The sequence below is a fragment of the Monodelphis domestica genome, chromosome 4, assembly GCF_027887165.1.
Source record: "Monodelphis domestica isolate mMonDom1 chromosome 4, mMonDom1.pri, whole genome shotgun sequence".
NCBI classification, from domain to species: domain Eukaryota; kingdom Metazoa; phylum Chordata; class Mammalia; order Didelphimorphia; family Didelphidae; genus Monodelphis; species Monodelphis domestica.
The window spans coordinates 206,795,480-206,812,923 of NC_077230.1; the positions used below are offsets into that span (position 1 = coordinate 206,795,480).

The 17,444-nt window shown below is 34.8% G+C and overlaps 1 protein-coding gene across 2 annotated transcripts in view; it reads left to right on the forward strand.

Annotated features, from left to right (window-relative positions):
* Positions 1 to 15,893, forward strand: part of WDR75 (WD repeat domain 75) — a 38,600-nt gene extending 22,707 nt beyond the window's left edge. For both annotated transcript variants that reach the window (XM_001369326.5, XM_016433739.2), the window contains 12 exons: positions 561 to 620; positions 711 to 826; positions 2,089 to 2,264; positions 2,724 to 2,881; positions 6,080 to 6,260; positions 7,836 to 7,930; positions 10,631 to 10,726; positions 11,084 to 11,253; positions 13,122 to 13,181; positions 14,370 to 14,516; positions 15,115 to 15,206; positions 15,590 to 15,893. In XM_001369326.5, coding sequence (XP_001369363.1) covers positions 561 to 620; positions 711 to 826; positions 2,089 to 2,264; positions 2,724 to 2,881; positions 6,080 to 6,260; positions 7,836 to 7,930; positions 10,631 to 10,726; positions 11,084 to 11,253; positions 13,122 to 13,181; positions 14,370 to 14,516; positions 15,115 to 15,206; positions 15,590 to 15,794 — 1,556 coding nt within the window. In that variant the 3' untranslated portion in view covers positions 15,795 to 15,893. The remainder of the gene's footprint in view (positions 1 to 560; positions 621 to 710; positions 827 to 2,088; positions 2,265 to 2,723; positions 2,882 to 6,079; positions 6,261 to 7,835; positions 7,931 to 10,630; positions 10,727 to 11,083; positions 11,254 to 13,121; positions 13,182 to 14,369; positions 14,517 to 15,114; positions 15,207 to 15,589) is intronic.
* The last annotated feature ends 1,551 nt before the right edge of the window (positions 15,894 to 17,444 follow it).

The window sequence follows — 17,444 nt, forward strand, 5'->3', positions numbered from 1 at the left end:
GCACATTTTGGCTGAAAAGTAATAAGAACATGTTGCTCATTAGAACTGTCCCCCAAATTAATCAAGTGTCTGGGTAAGGGTAAAGTTCCTTTTGAGGTTGGGGATTTTCAAATATTAGTTGGTTGACTACTTAGGGATGCTATTAAAAGGATTCAATACATAGATATTAAAGCAAAGATGCCTTTTGAAGATTTTGATTCCATAATTCTTTTAAATAGGCGACTTGTGCTTTGATTAAATAAAAATCAGTTGTTCCCTATATTTAAACATAAAGTTCTTGAATTAGTCCAACTTTAAAAGATGTTTCTTCACCACCACCACTCCCATTTCCCTTGCAGAGAGTGGGAATCAATGGGTATGAAACGTTGCATATAACGTCAGACTTCATTTCAGTGGATTGTCATTAATGCTGATATCTTTTCTCTTTAAAAATTTTTTTTGGAAAAGAGCAGACTATTAATAAAAATTCATGTTTTGTTTTGTTTTTAAAAGGTAGTCATAGAATTGTGTGTTTTGGGGTCACATAAAATCAAGTGAATTTATTTCTTCATTTCCCACAGAGATTATGATCATTCACCGAAACCTTGAGGTTTCTGCAATAATCCAAGGACTCGTGAAAGGTATTGTGTAATAAAAATCATTTGTAATTTTCTTTATTAAGAGATCATATAATTTTCTAGCTAGGAAATAACGTCGCTTTTCTTTTGCAGATAGTATTGTCAACACTGGTTTGATGATTGATCCAAGAACTAAAGCCCTAGTTATGAATGGGAAGCCCGGCCACCTACAGTTTTACTCTCTCCAGAATGATAAACAGCTATACAATGTAAGCTTATTTTCAGTGCACTATCAAGAAAAATATTGCCAAAAAAATTTACAGAAGATGTTGGTCAAAAAAAATTTTTAACATGTGCTTCTGTTTATTTTAATACAATCACGCCCATAACTAGTTAGTGCAATTAGTGCTAATGAGTTCACATTTTCAGATTAGATCTTCTTATGAGCTATTCAGGTTTGTTTTATTTCATGATCACACAGTGGACCTCTAATTCTGGCCACCTTGCTCTCATTGATCCATTGATGATAAGTAGTAGATCAGAGGAAATTATCAATGAATCAGCACATATCCATTAGCACTACTCAAAAAAAAAGAACTGCAAAACATAGAATCTAGTCATTTGTTTTCTTATGCTTAAAGTTTTGGGTTTTGTTTTTTTTTTCCACTTTATGAATTACCTTTTTTTTCTTTTTTCCTTTGACTTCTGTTTCTGCTCTAAAATAATAATAATACAATATTAAGTTCAGTGAAATGATTGTGTAAAGCAATGATATCACATATATATGTATTTTACATCTTTGATGTAAGATATTTAATTTGCTTTGAATAGTGAGTTGCAAATTTCATTCTTATTTAAATATTGGGCATCAAGACCTTTCATAATAAACATTTTATATTCCTGAAGACAATTAGTCATCACTAAGTTTGTTAAAAACCTCTAATAATTTATGGTACCTTCCTTTCCATTTTTTGAAATTACTTTCAGAACTTGGTCATTTCAGTTCTTCTATACTAAAAATTTTCATTTCTGTGAATTACAAAAAATACTGAGGAAGTTAAAACTCAGGCAGTCTTGGTTCTAGGTGTAGTTATTGACATTTGCCATGTGGTCTTGGACAAGATAATTAACTTGTTTGACCTTAATGTCCTCCTCGGTAAAATGAGAGAATCTTATAGCTCTGATATTCTTGGATTCAAAATACACAAAATTACAGAATTTGGGAGTTGGAAAGAACTTCAGCTGTCATATAATACAACCCATTCTTGAAAAGAATCCCCATTGTAGCATACCCAACACATGGTTGTCCAACATCTGCTGTAAGGCCTTTCTAAGGAGGGGGAGTTGGCCCTGAGGCCCTAACCTGAGGCAGCCTACGCAGCTCTGGAACAGAAAAATTCCTGTCAGTACGAGTCACTAACATTGTTAGGAATACACCAGTGCTGTTTATCTTTGCTTCCACATAAAACTATTTTGTCACATTGTTAATAAATACTTTTCACATCTTCTCTTTTTTTCCCTACAATTTTAGTTAGATATCATACAGCAGGAATATGTTAATGATCCGGGTCTTGTTCATATTGAATTAATGAAGGCTGCGTTTAGTTCTCGAGGCAACTGGCTGGCAACAGTGGAACAACGACAAGAGAAGGAAGCAGAGCTTGAATTACAGATGAAATTATGGGAATTTAATGAGCAGCAACAAGGGTAATGCTTCCTGTAGAGCCAGTTCATAAAAATGATGGTTGATTTGTTATTGAACTTATCACTATTTGAGATATTAGGCTTTTAAATTAGATTGAGAAGTAGCAAATTGAACGTGACAAAAGTTTTCTAAAAGTAGAAACTGCATTCTCTAAAAATTGCTTTTACTTTTCATATGAAAATTCTTAAATAGTTGATGAAAACCAATCCAGAATAACTGTAAACAACATTAAACACAACTTGTAGCCCTAATAAGCCCCTTAAGAACAAGGGCCATACCCATAATTTCCTGCACAGAAGAAGCATACATGATAAATGATATAAAGAAGATAATAATGTGTCTCTTGGCCTTTTCCCAAATATAAATATATGCAAAGAGGAGGTTTTGTTGAAAAGATTTTTATATAAATGTGAATTTATAACTGACATACAAGGTAAGATTTTCTTGTTTCTTTCTTTTAGGTTTATTCTTAATACAAGAATTAACATGCCACATGAAGACCATATAACAGCTCTATGTTTCTCTGATATAGAAAATTCAGAAACTCCTAGCTTGGTAACCACCAGTAAAGATGGCCACTTTAAAGTCTGGATATTAACAGATGACTCAGATATATATAGTAAGGTTATTTTTTTAAATGTTGATTTTTTTTTCTTCATAGTATTCAAAGTTTAGTATGATATTTTTCTTGACATCTGAATCATTTTCCAATTGTTCTATATGATATTTTCTGTAACAATTGTTTTTGTTCATCTTTATTTTATTAAATCAATTCATTAACAAATAAGAACTTTGTACACTATTAGGGAAGTTTTGTTCATTTTAACCATATTGTTATTTAAACAGTACTTTTAAAATGGTATACACTTGGAGGGTGCCTAGGTGCCTCAGGGAATAGAGAGAGCCAGGCTTGGGGACAGGAGGTCATGGTTTCAAATTTAGCCTCAGACACTTCCTAGCTGTGTCATCCTAAGAAATTAACCACAGTTCTCTAGTCTTTAGGATTCTTCTGCCTTTGATCAGATACTTAGTATCAATTCTAAGACAGAAGGTAAAGGGTGTTTTTTATTTATTAAAACAAAAAAACTATACTTGAGTCTTCTCTGGAGTTTGAGATATTGATAGTTTTGCTTTGATTCTATCTTGCTACATAGAATTTTTGTATACATCAGTGTTAATCGTATTTCCTTTTTGTGTTTACAGTTACTAGAATTATATCCATTCTTGACATTTAGCATAACCAAATAACAATTTTAGTATCATTCCCCCAAAACTCCACCCTTCTTCCAAATTCCCTATTTATGTTGAAGGTGCCATCATCATTCCAATTACCTGGACTTGCAGCCACAGTCTTCCTCATCATGCAAAGCCAGTCAGTTACCAAACCTTAATTTTTCTACTTCTACAACATCTCTAAAATACCCTCATCTCTTACAGCTACTTCTCTAGCCCTCATCACCTGTCATCTAGAATATCATAGTGGCCTTCTAATTGATTTCTCTGCTGTAGCTCTCCCCTCTTCATTTTCCATTCAGCTGCCAAGGTCATATTCTTAAAACAGGACTGATTGTTATTCCCATATTGAGTAAGCTCCATTGGTTCCCCGTCACCTCTCAGACCAAATACAAGCTCTTATCTTGGCATTTAAAAGATTACTCCAGCTTCTCCTTTCCAGTTTGTTATTTCCCCATCACACACACTAGTCCAGCCAAACTGCTCTTCTTTCTATTCTTAAGACACAGTAAGTACTTCATTTCTCATTTTTATGCCTTTGCCCTGGCTGTCCCCATGCCTGAAAAGCTTGCCCTTAGGGTCTCTCTTACCATTAAAGCTCACACTCCACTGTCTACATAAAGTCTTTCCAATACTTCTATCTTGTCTACCATAATTTCTCTATAGCAGGAACTATTTTAGTTCTGTATTTGTTTGCCCAGCACATAGAACAATAAGTAGCATGTAGTAGGCACCTAATTAATAAATGCTTATTGACTGACTGAGATTTTTGAACATTGTTTTCTTTTTTTGTAGAAATAGTTAAGATTGTCTTAGATAAACATAGTCATAAATTTTTGTGCTTTTCTTTTAGGCTACTGAAATTTTTAGCAATACAGTATTTGTTGGGGTTTGTCTGAAGTTTATGTCTATTTTCCACTAAAGTTAATTTCCACCAGAGGGAGTGCAAGGGCAAGATAAAAGATTAAATTCAATTTAGCAATTTAGTCTGTTTTGTTTATAAACAAATACAAGTTGGGAATGGAGGAAAGCATTCAGCTAAAAATGCTAAAATAAGATTTTTGTGCTTTCTCTGGTGATTATTAGTCAGTGCCAGTCCTCTGTACTTAATTATCAGATATGTTAAAATAGACTTCCATCTTTTTTTTTATTACTTTTTTCTTTTTTGTTTGGGGTTAGTGACTGTCAAAACAACCAATTTCAAGTTACTGTTACCTTCCATAGTAGTTGTGGGGATCAGATAATATATAAAGAATCCACAGTTTACAAAATAGATTATGATTTTACTTTTAGGGGGTTTGCTTTTTTTTAAGGTCAGGACACATTTTCTTTTTGAAACATTCTAAATGATGATGAGATTTTCCAGGCCAACCCACAAAGCTAATTTATTTTTAATATAGTTAAAATTATAAATTATGAAGTGTTTTTCCTTCTCCTTCTAAAAAAGAAATGGCTTGAACTTGAATTAACTGATTGTGAAGCAAAAACGTATTCTCAAAGTATAATTTACCTTCAGTCATTTATTGAAAGAAATCCATTCAATATTTGCTGAGCACCTGTAATGTGGAGTGCACTATACTAAACAGTATCCGTACAAAGATAAAGATTGAGTCCTTCCTTTCAGAGTGTTTCAGATTTAGTAGGAAGAGGGTAAAATGTACCAGCAAGTAGCTAATTGTAGTTTAATATGTGTGATAAGTGCACAATATACTGAAAAGGTGCGCCTTTAGAGAAGGAAGAGAGCACATGTCTAGCTATTAGAAGAAAATCTACGAAAGCTTCATGGCAGAGGTGATAACAGATGAAGTTTGAAAGGGCTTCAATAAGCAGAGATTTTGAAAGGAGCCACTCTAGGCAGTTTAAAGAAAGGAAAGAGTAATCATCTAATTCATCTGAAGTATCATATAATCAAATCTACATTTGAGGGAAATTATCTAAGCAATATTGTGAAGACTGTATTAGAAAGAGGAACACTCTTTCCCTTCTCCCTCTCCCCACCCCTATGCCAGTATGTAAACCAATAATTATTGGATTTATAAATAAGTAATTGGACCATCTTATATATTTTTTAGGTTTTCTTTACATTTTGAAAGACAGTAATAGTTGTTAGCATGAATGAAAGTAAATTGGAAAGCATTTGTTCTAAACCCTGCTTTTGGCCCACAACCTAGCTCTTTTACTGAAAATCCAGTGGCTGAATTGCTGTCAAGAAAGTTAATGCTAAGAGAGAATGATATTGTCAGTCACATGGGGCAGAATATTGCAGGTGAATTGGTAGAGTGCTCCACTGGTATTCTTGTGATGCCAGGAGAAATCAAGGAAAGCCTCCAACACATTGAGTTGACATCCTATAAAAAACATATGACAGGACATGGTCAGTAGTCACTGATTGGTGTCATTAGAAAAAATATTCCAAATCATTGAGCATCACAGGACCCATTTTTCTCCCCTGCATTGGTGTTTATTTACTACACATATTTGTGTATAATAAATTATATTCACATTATATAATGTAACCTTTTACATTATATTGATATTTCTACTTTGCTGTTTTTGAGACTTTTGCTATTCACTGTTTTCACAGAACAAGCTATGGGCTGGACCTGTGATTTTGTAGGCAGTTACCATAATTACCAAGCAACAAATTGCTGTTTCTCTGAGGATGAGTCTTTGCTTGCAGTTAGTTTTGAAGAAATAATAACAATATGGGACTCAGCTACGTGGGAACTTAAATGTACATTCTGTCACCGTCCTGGGAAAATAAAGTAAGTATTCTTCCATATTAACTGTAATTGTATTTATTGACATTTTAAAATTTGTAAATAAATCTTTGTCTGGAGAGATTTTTTACTATGTTTACTCCAAAGATGATGCATAGCAGAACTTGAAGCTGAAAGGTCTAATCCTGCCCATGAGAAACCTTATGCTTTGATTTACTCAGCCCTAAATTAAGGATTACTGTTCCTTCCCTTCATTAAAGGTTTTTTCTATGTAAGAAGTGACTATATGAAAGGAAAATTGCCTTATGTTGCTTTCATGTTATTGATCACAAACTAAGTAATCACATATAATCATTTAGGTAGATAATTGCAACTGTGATTTTAGGAGTCACCCAAGGTATTTCACTTTTCTCAGGCATACTGACAAAAAATTGCACCAATTTCTCTTCTATATCAAATTTCACCATCCCCAAATATAAGCCGAAACTGTGGATATCAGTGAATAAATACCTACTGACCCCATATATATGTGTGCTCTCTCCCCACTCCTACTCCTTCTTTGTGTCATCTTGGATTCAAACTGCTGGTATCCCTGCCACATCACAACTTTCCCCATCACAATTTCAATATTTTGTGGGTCAAGAAATTAAATGAAAAATTTGCAGGAGCCTCAGATAACATGTGGAAGGACAGCAGGTGACTCAGAAAAAAATTTAGAAACTCAGAAGTGCAAAATATATATGTAATATATTCTATAATAGCCACATTTTATCTTTTCATCCTGTAAATATAAACTATTTCTTTTTTAAAGATGAAATAAAAAGTTAAAGTTTGCAAAAAGGTGAAAACTAGTAAAAATATTAGCATTGACTTACACATCACCTGTGACCAAATACTTAACCCAAATTTTACAATAAGGTACTATAAATACCCCATAAAAGAAAGAAATTCACACTTATTTTGTGGTTTGAATGGAGGACCAAAAAATTTTACACAGATTTCCAGACCCCTGCGAAGTGGGAGACCTATACTTTTGTTTTATACATTTTCTCAAGTAGTGTTATTTCAAAGCTTTTATACCTTTGAATAAAAAAAAAAATCAGCTAATTAATGGGAAACTATGGTTTGGATTTGAAACTTCTGACAAATCACTAGGAAAGCTATTGCTGTGTCCTAGCCTCCCTCATTCCAAATATTTTTTCCTGTTCCCAAACTGGATCTACTCTATAGTAACTTCCCAAAAATCCAGTTATATATTAGAAATTTTGTCTTTCTGGCTAAATAAGCATTTAGCAGTGTCATGTTCTTGCATTTGTCAGATGGTTATTTGGGCAACCTCTATAGAAACATGATCACATATGAGATAAGAAATTAATGCTTATCCCCCCAACAACTCCCCAAGAAAAATCAGGTACTTCACTTTTAAGAAATAAAACTAATTACCTGAATAAATCTTGATGTCACATCCCACAACCCATTTTCCACTTGAATAATTGTAAACAATGATGTTTTCATGTGTCCCTTCAAAACTAGTTTACACAAAAGGCTAGTCCAGAAACTGTGAAATATAAGAAGCAGAGGTATGTACTTACCTAGATTTAATTTTTTGTTTTTCTTCAGGAACCTTTGTTTTGGGAGACAAACTTGTTCTAAATACCTTCTGGGTACAACTGAAAAAAGCTTTCTGTGCTGTTGGAACCTTCTCACTTGTACATGTAAGATCTTTTTCTAATTCATTATGACTGTTCACAACATTCTGTAAATTGCTGCTGAAGTCTGGAAATTATAAAAACTAGATTTTATTTTCATCAACTAAAGGCCATTAAGTTATTATTGTTTTCCTAGTCAGATTCTCCAGCTTTTTAAATACGGCACCTATATTAGTGTTAGAATTTTTATTTTTGTTGTTTCTCTTGTTTGTTTGGTTTTGTTTTTTTTTTAATAGAATTTATTTACAAGCACCTCACCCCTCTTTATATACCATAGAAGACATCATCTTGGAGATATATAAATTATGTCTTTCATGTTTTCATTTCATTCTCTGAAGGTAACATAAGTTATTCTTCAGGTATTAAATCTGAAGCTGTGTATAATGTTCTCTTGGTTCTGTTCATTTCATTGTTCATTATCCCATGTAGTTCTTTCCATGTTTTATTAAAATTAGCCTGCTCATTGTTTCTTACAGTGCAGTAGTATTCTATCAGAATCATATACCACCATTTGTTTAACTGTTCCCCAATCGATGGGCATCTTCTCAGTTTCCAGTTCTTTGCCACCATAAAGGAAACTGCTACTATAAATTTCTTGGAACATATAGATTCTTTTCCTTTTTCCTTGATCTCCTTGGGAAACAGACTTAGCAGTGGTATTGCTGGATCTAAAGGTACACAAAGTTTTATAACTCTGGATATAATTTCCAAATTGCTCTCCAAAGTAATGGTATCAGTTCCACCAACAATGTATTGGTGTTCCCATTTTTCTACCTCCTCTCCAACATTTGTCATTTTGCTCTTTTGTCATTTTAGCCAATCTGATGAGTATGAGATGAATCTGAAAATTATTTGTTTGTATCTTTTGGCCATTTGTCAATTGAAGGATATATCTTATTCTTATCATTTGACAGAGTTCTCTATATATTTTAGATATGGGACCTCTATCCTGGACACTGTATAAATTTTTCCCAATATTCTGCATAATAACAATATAATAACATAATAACATAATAATACTATTTGCTCTGTCTGTCCTCTTCCACTGATCTACCATATTATTTCTTATTCAGTACCAGAGAGTTTTAATAATTACTACAGGCTAAAACCTGGTGTTGCTAGCCCTCCTTCCTTTACATTTTTTTCATGATCTTGGCAACATTTGTTTTATTTGTATAAAGACTTCTCAATTTAATGTCCTCAAAACTAGCCATTTTATATTTCACAATGTTCTCCATCTCTCGTGACTCAAATTCTTCTCTCCATAAATTTGAAAGATATGTTTCTTGTTCTAACTTATATCACCTTTTATGTCTAGATTATATATCCATTTTAATCTATTTCTTAGTGAATGGTATAAGATATTGGTCTATACCTAGTTTCTGCCAGAATACTTTCTAGTCCCAGCAATTTTTACCAAATGATGATTTCTTAGTCTGAAAATCCAGACCTATGCTTTTGTCAAAAGCAGGACTACTATAATCCTTTATTACTATTTGTTCTGTCTGCCCTCTTCCACTGATCTACCATATTATTTCTTATTCAGTACCAGAGAGTTTTAATAATTACTACAGGCTAAAACCTGGTATTGCTAGCCCTCCTTCCTTTACATTTTTTTCATGTTGTTGTTGTTTTTTGACATTCCTGATCTTTTGTTCTTTCAAATGAATTTTGTTATTTTTTCTAGCTTAATAAAATATTCATAATTTAACTGGGATGGCATTGAATAAATAGATTAGTTTAGGTAGGTTTGTCATTTTAATTATATTGGCTTTGTCCATCCATAAACAATATGTTTCTAGTACTTACATCTCATTTTATTTGTGTAAAAAGTGTTTTGTGATTATGTTCACATAGTTCCATAGCAAGTATACTCCCAGGTATTCATTCTACATGTGGTTATTTTCAATGAAATATCTCTCTGTCTCTACTGTAAAGTTAAACAGTATTGGCGATAATGGGCATCCTTGTTTCACTCCTGATCTTTTTGGAAAAGTTTTTAGCTTATCCCTGTTAAAACTAATACTTGCTGATGGTTTTAGGTAGAGGCTTCATATCATTTTAAGAAAATCCACTTATACCTATGCTTTTCAGTGTTTTTAATAAGAATGAATATTATATTTTGTCAAAGGCTTTTTCTGCATCTCTTGATATGATTTTTAAATTACTTTTGTTATTAATATATTTAATTATGTTGATAGTTTTTCTTATGTTAAACCATAGAATATTTATTAAGGACAAAGTTAAGAAATAAACTCAGGTTGCCTAATTCCATAGTGCTCTTTACACCACACCTTGCTGTCTCCAGTGGAAAAATACCCTGGGCAGTTAGACTTTGGTTTGATGAAATTTACTTCTGTCACCAAGAGAAATTTGATGAGTTGTAAATAGGTTATGCAAGGCATATTGTAACTCTGTCCTGTCCTTTGACTTCCTACCATAATATTCACAAAGTATATTTAAATCTACATACAGATTTTAGATGGAAATGTGAAATGTTAATTCTTTTTAATCAGTCTCTCTTCTCTCTATCATGAATGAGTGAGCCAATCAGTTTGAAATCACTATATAAGTTTGGGGTACTTAGATAAGGGAAAAGCATATGCATACATTTCCTGAACTTTGGACAAGAAATCGTCCATTTCTTTGTTTGATAACATCTGACTAAGAATTCAGTATTTTCTTTTTGTCTGGTTATTCTTACAGTAGAATGGAATGTACAACTCAATGTTACAGTTTTGGAGCCTGATCCTAATTCAGATAATATTGCTGCAGTGTCTTGGTTCTCAGGAGGTTCAGATTGTAAGTACAAGACCTTCCTTTACTAGCAAATGGTGATCAAAGTAGACATAATACTTGATTATTTTTTTAACCTGTAAGCAAATTGAGTTAGATATAACTTCAAAACAAATCTTCTTTTGGAGCTATGTTGCCTGAGACAGGCTACTTCCCTTTCCTGATTTCCAGTCCCCAGGCACAGTGGTTCTGAGAGAACTATATGTTTTCTGAAAAATAATGAACAGCTAAGACCTGTACTTTCTGGAGCAGTTCATAAGTTTGGAGTACTCTGTAATTCTATGATCAGAATATACATTTAAAAATTATTTTTTTAATTTAAACCTTTCAGAATGTTAATGTTTGTGTATTTTTCCCCCTCAGTATTTGTATTTAAACCTAGTGAGCCAAGGCCTTTGTGTATTCAAAAGAGTATCTGTAGAGAGAAAGTCCAGTGTGCTGTATTTGTTCCAAGAGATGTCCCTGAATCATTTATCTCAGAAGATTACCAGTGGCTAAACAAATCCCAGTTTTACTTCCTGAATGAATCACAGGTAACTAGCACTTATATTTTTTAAATGGGAAAAAAAAATGGCCTTCATTTTTAATTAGTGACTAAATAGTAGAAATACTGCATGGATCAACCCATGTGTCTTCTACAGTCATTAGCTATCCTCTCTCCTAGTGACTTAGTTTCTGTTTCCAAAATTAATTATAGCGTCTGAATTATCCTCACTGCATAAATTAACAACAATAATAATTACTCATTTGTGTAGTACTTTCCTTATTAAGAGACACAGGATAGCATGTTAACTAGGGAACCAGCCTTGAAGCCCAAGCCATCATCACTCAGTGGTCTAAATAGTTCTCTAATACTAATGGAAGAGAAGGCTCTGACCTCTCTTTGTAGAGGGAGATTAATCATCCTGAAGTACCTCATGCCAGTGCAAGTCTAGTCCCCATTTTTACCCTTTTCCTTACTGTAAGATAAGTATTATTAACCCATTTTACAGATATGGAAACTGAGACTTGAATTTTTAAGTGAGTTGCCCAAAGTCACTTGGTAGTAGACATTGACAGCAGAACTTGAAACAGGATCTCTTAACTCCCTATTCTTGATTTCCAAATTTATTGCTTTCCAGTATACCACAAAATACCAAAAATACCTATTTTATTTACAATGCTTTTATCTTGAAGTCCTCAATTGGTTCAGCGCCAAAGCCAGAATCTCCTATTCTCTATTTTTTACCTGAACTGAGTTCTGCCACAATTTAGCATAATATCAAAACCCAGGCAACCCACATGCCAAAGAGTGAGTACTTTATTAAATTTCATGGTAAATTTACACATTGCTAGCAAAGGACACAGATGCAAAGCCAAATGGAAACTTTAAGAATCCATGATTACATCATTGTGGGTACTTCCTAAACAGACAGCAGTGCCTCTGGGCTGTAGTAAACATTCTTTGTATATTTCAGTAGTGAAAAAAAAGGTCCCCTTTTGGGCAACCAAGGGATGGGCGTCTCCAGCCTTAGCCAGGCCGTCCTCTAGCAGCAGGCCTAGAATTGGCTCCCTATCACCTGCTTGTTATGATTAAAATTTAGTTTCTCTTCTAAAAGTATTATATTTTATGGGGTTTTATTAAAGATTAAGAAATAAAGCAAATACAAATATAGAAAGCACGTGGCTAGGAGGACCGAAAGGCCCATTCGATTTCACTTACTACATCCTTGCAATCTCCAAGTACAGGAAGAGACCTCAGTAGGCTTTACAGCCAGTTTAAATAAAAATTTTGATCTTGCCCAGGTGAGGATCTCAGTGGGATTACAGGGAACTCTGGGAGCTACCAAAGACTTCTGGGAATTGAAGTCCAGGGTTCAAATCTCCATTTTTACATGCTGGAGCTTGTGCGTGTTATAGGCTAGCCTTCCCACACCCCTGCTGTGAGGTGTCAGAATAGCACTTGAGTGGACCATGGCAAAACCTATAAAACGACGTTTGTGAAATCTTAATAAAGTATTGTCCTTCAGTTTGTTTTTTATCGAATCTAATACAGAATCTTCAAAGATATATTTCTTAACAATAAATGTGTTTATGGTCTTGTGTTACTTTATTTTCCTTATTCAGATTTGTGATTTTGTTGTAGGCAACTCTCAGGGTAGAGAGCAAATCTTTATCTAGTCTTAAGAGAGCTGGCTGGGGTACCAAAAAGGTTAAGTAATTTATCCAGGACCAAACAGCCAGGTTGTAGCAAAGGCAGGACTTGAACCCACTTCTGCTTGACTGAGGCCAGTTCTCAATCCACTGGTCTATTTGGGTACTATTATTTTATTCTGAAGAAATCTTTATCACAAAAGATGCTGACTTTGTCTTAAATTTCTCACTAAGTACTACCTTTCATTTCTGTTTTTTCCCTTTTTAGGATTTAATGACATTCAGTACAAAGTCGCCGGAAGAGAAACTTACACCAACAAGCAAACAGGTATGTTAGAGCCTAGAGCCACCTGGCAATGAGACACTGAAGAGCACCCAAGATGTAAAGTTCTCTTAGATCCCAACACTAAGCTGCCCCATACCCAGAGCTAAAAAATAGGGAAATACTGTGAAGAATAATAGGATCATAAAATCCTAAATTTACAATTAAAAGTTAAAGTCCTCACTTTATCACAACCCCCAGAGAGGTTAAAAGATTTGCCCAGGGTCACACAGGTGGTGAGTGGCAGAGCCAGGATTGGAAGCCAGACCCTCAACTCAATTTTTTCATCTTGCTCTGTTTCAAGACCCATCCAGAAGTGATTCATAGTTTGAGAGCTGAAAAGGACTAAAGAGAAGTCATACAGTCCATTGACTTCATTTAAGAGACTGGGAAACCAGGGGCTGTGGATTGAGAGCCAGAAAGGCTAATTGATTTTCCCCTGGTTGCTCGGCTAGCAAGCATTAGAGAAAGGCCTGGATTGAGATTCCAAATCCAGGCCTCTGTCTGCTATGCTATGTTGCATTAAGAATTATTCAAAGTCTTTCTTAAAATATATATTACCCATGGACTTTTTGGGTGGAAGGGGGGCCTTTTTTCATAGCATCATAATCATTTTTAGGAAAGGAAAAAAACCTTCCCTAGACCCCACCATATTGAATCCTCCCTTATGACAAAGAAAAATAATTAACTATATCCAATACAGTGACTATCCCCAAGACTACATACAAAGGAATATAGCTGCCAGTATTTAGCACATTTGCTATTTTAAATTTATGCTAGAGCTACTGATATTGTGAGAGTAAAAATATACTGACTAGATTCATGATTTCATGCTGTGGGGCCTCCTACCCCAGGGCCACTCTGGCGTGGATGGTGACAACAGGAAGCCCCTTGGGCACCTTTTCCTGTTTGATCTTATACCTGCCCTGTTAAGAAAATATCAAAGCTCTCCTCCCGGGGGACTCTTTCTTCCCACTTGTATATCCAGTGCTTGGCACATAGGAAGTACTTAATGCTTGTCAACAGTGAGTAAGGGAGGGAGGGAGGGAAGGAAGGAACGAACTGAGAATCAGGAAGGCTTGGTGAGTAACCTGCCCATGGTCAGTCCCAGTAAATGTAACTTTGGAAGAGATTCTTCTGCCACCCTTACAGTAGTCTTCTCCTCACCCCTGCCCCCTCTTTCATTTCTTACAGCTAATAGCAGAAGAGAGCCTTCCAACAACTCCCTTCTATTTCCTGCTGGGAAAGCACAGAAAGCAGCAAGAAACCAAACCAGATGAAGTGCCGGAGCATGAGCTCATCTATCATCCTTCAGCAACAGACATTCCTGCAATCAGTGAGGTAAATGCTGATGCTGATCAGAAGTCAAGCATACTGGTGAAGGCGTTGGGTTTTCGACTACTTTCCTAAGGAACTTGCACTGTGCTCGATATTGGAGATCCTGAAAAGAAATCTGTTCGCTGTGCTCTAGTGGACCTCCTTGAAATGGAGGGGAAGGGGGAAGAAGAGGGGGTGGGACATGGAAGGGGAGATTGGGAGGGGAGGCATTAAAGATGTCTATTGCAGCCCCTGCCCCCATATCACCGAAGAGGGAGGACTTGTCTTTCTGACTCAGAAGTCTACTGCTATGCACTGCTATACTCCTCTCTCTGTTCACTTAAGATAATGCCCAATAAATAATTACTTACATAGCTCACAGATTTAAACCTAAAAAGGATGGGACAACTTGTGTGGTATTATTTTAAGACAGAGAGAAAAAATGTGTATTTGATTTTACTTCTCTATATAACATTCATTCTAGTATATACTACTCTAGCTGTTTTAACGCAACTGTATAGTGTACGGAGGAGAAAAAGATAAAAGTCCTTAGTAAAATGAGGAAATTAAAAAGTACAAAGTAAAACAAAACCTGAAAGTTTTCTTTTTCTTTTTAATTTAGCTCCTTCAAACTCCTGCCCATGTACTACCATCTGCCTCTTTTCTGTGTTCCATGTTTGTTAATTCCTTATTGATATCCAAAGGCACTAAGAGGTAAGAAATTGAAATATTTTTTATACTAGTAGATGATAATTGCTATTATAACAGTTTGTGTATTTCCCTCTACTTCCTAAGAATATTTGGCTAGAATGTTATCCTTATGCTGAAAATTAAAGCAGCTTAAAAATTACTATATTAAACTGTAATAAAATGTGATGAATGCAAGTTTCAGAGGAAACCACTTTCTGTGTATCTTAAGTAGAATTCATTGTGATTTAGAATATTTCATAGAGATTAATCTTCAAAATCCAATTTGTAAAATGTAATTGCTAAGAAGTAGTTACGGTAATATGTTGATGTCTAAGCACATCAAAGTGAGTGTTGTAAAAGTCACAGAAAGGACATCAATTTTATATCTGAATCATTTTTTGTTACAGTGCTGAGGAAGTTCCTGATGAAGTAGAAATGGAGAGTGAACAAGCAACTGATGACTCAGATGAAGAAAATAATATTTCTGAAATAGCCCAGAATGCAATAAATGACACCGATATAGGGGATGAAATACCTCAAATTTCTAAAACCCAAGAAAAAACATTACGGAAACTTAGAAAAGTGGACTATAGCTGGATGTGTGCCCTTTAACAACATGAAGAGACTTTGCACTTTATTTTTTATCTCACTGCTGTATCTTTCTCAATGTTATTCCTTTTATAAAATAAATGTGGCAGCCTGTACTTTTAAGTGATGGACCTTTTAAAAAGAATTCTAATAACTTCTCATATTTTTATAATATATATTTACACTTTTTCAAATGGTTTCATGTATGTCATGCCATTTAACACTTACAATCATAGGGCAGGTATTTTCAAATTAACAAAAAGAAAAAATATTTATGATTCAGAAAAAGCACAGATGGTTTCAGTTCTCCCTCCCCTTTCACCTCCCCCCAAAAAAGATCAATAAAAAGCCATTTAAAACTAGATTAAAATGTATTTGGCAAATATTATCAATATATAGAAAATACATTTTAAAATAAGGACTCTGCAGCCTACAGAAATCTTTACACGTAGATTAGTGTCCCCTTTTTCTATTTGAATTTGATACCACTGTCCTGCAATACAGGTATGAAGTTCACATAAGTCAATTTGCAAAGCACTGGAATTGCAAAGGCAAAATCAAAGTTGTCTTTGCTCTTCAGGAGCTTACATCTCACAACTGTCTGAAAGATGCAGATTCAGGCTCCTGGCTTTGTTTGTTGACTCTAAGATGTTTGTCTTGATAGAGCAAAATGTAGTCTTTAAAACTCTTCTTGTGATTCTAGATACCTGTCAATGGGGAAACACCAGCCTTCAATGAATCAAAATGGCCAGTGAGCAATAGAGATACAAATGGTAGACATTTAGCCTCAGATATTTTACCAATAAGGGCTTATGTTCAAGAAACAGAAAAAGTCATGGAAGATGCATGGCCCAGAAGGATTTAGGATCAGCTGTGGTGCACAAAAATGAGTGCTGAAACGTATCTCCTGAATGTTAAGGATCCAAAAGGAGACCTCCAGTGAATAAATGAATTAAAGCTTTTACTAACATGCTATGTACCAAGTCTCCAAATGTGAATAGGAAAAAAAGACAGTCCCTGCTTTCAAGGAACTCTTATCCAAATGGGAGAGACAAAGACCTGGAAGATTTCAACTATAAATCTGATGGAAAGAACTTGATTCTTAGGGTAGAGCAGCAATGCAGATGGTAATACCTTTTTCACTGATAAAAGCAATTTTTTTCCCCCAAAAGAAACCAATTCACTCAAAAAGTTCATAGATTCCCAAGCTTTTAAGAATGCTTGTTCTAAGCTAACTCCATTTAAGACCTGAGTTAAGTCTAGACCCTGACACAATTTGACCCTTTTCCCTGAGCCTTAGTTTCCTCATTCATAAAACTAAGTTTCATTTGATGATCTGTGGTCCAGTCCAGGTCCAGGGTCCTGGGAAAGAGGAAACCCGAGACATTTACTCTGGCAGGGCTGTGCTGATGCTGATGGGGCTTATGGGATGTTTGTGACTTTAGCAACCAACCCCAAAGATGAGGGAGTGAAGTAAGATGAGCTCTCTTCCTTTCCTGGCCTATAGCACCAAAAAGGGATTTGCATAAAAACCCAACTTGCTTTATTATAAAAAGGCAGGTCTGTAGACAGCCTTGCCTGGCCCCATCTGAGAATAGGCAGATAAGAGCAGTATCTGGTGTTGAACCACTTGACAGTGCCAACGACTACTTTAGTGACAAAAACTTTTCTTTG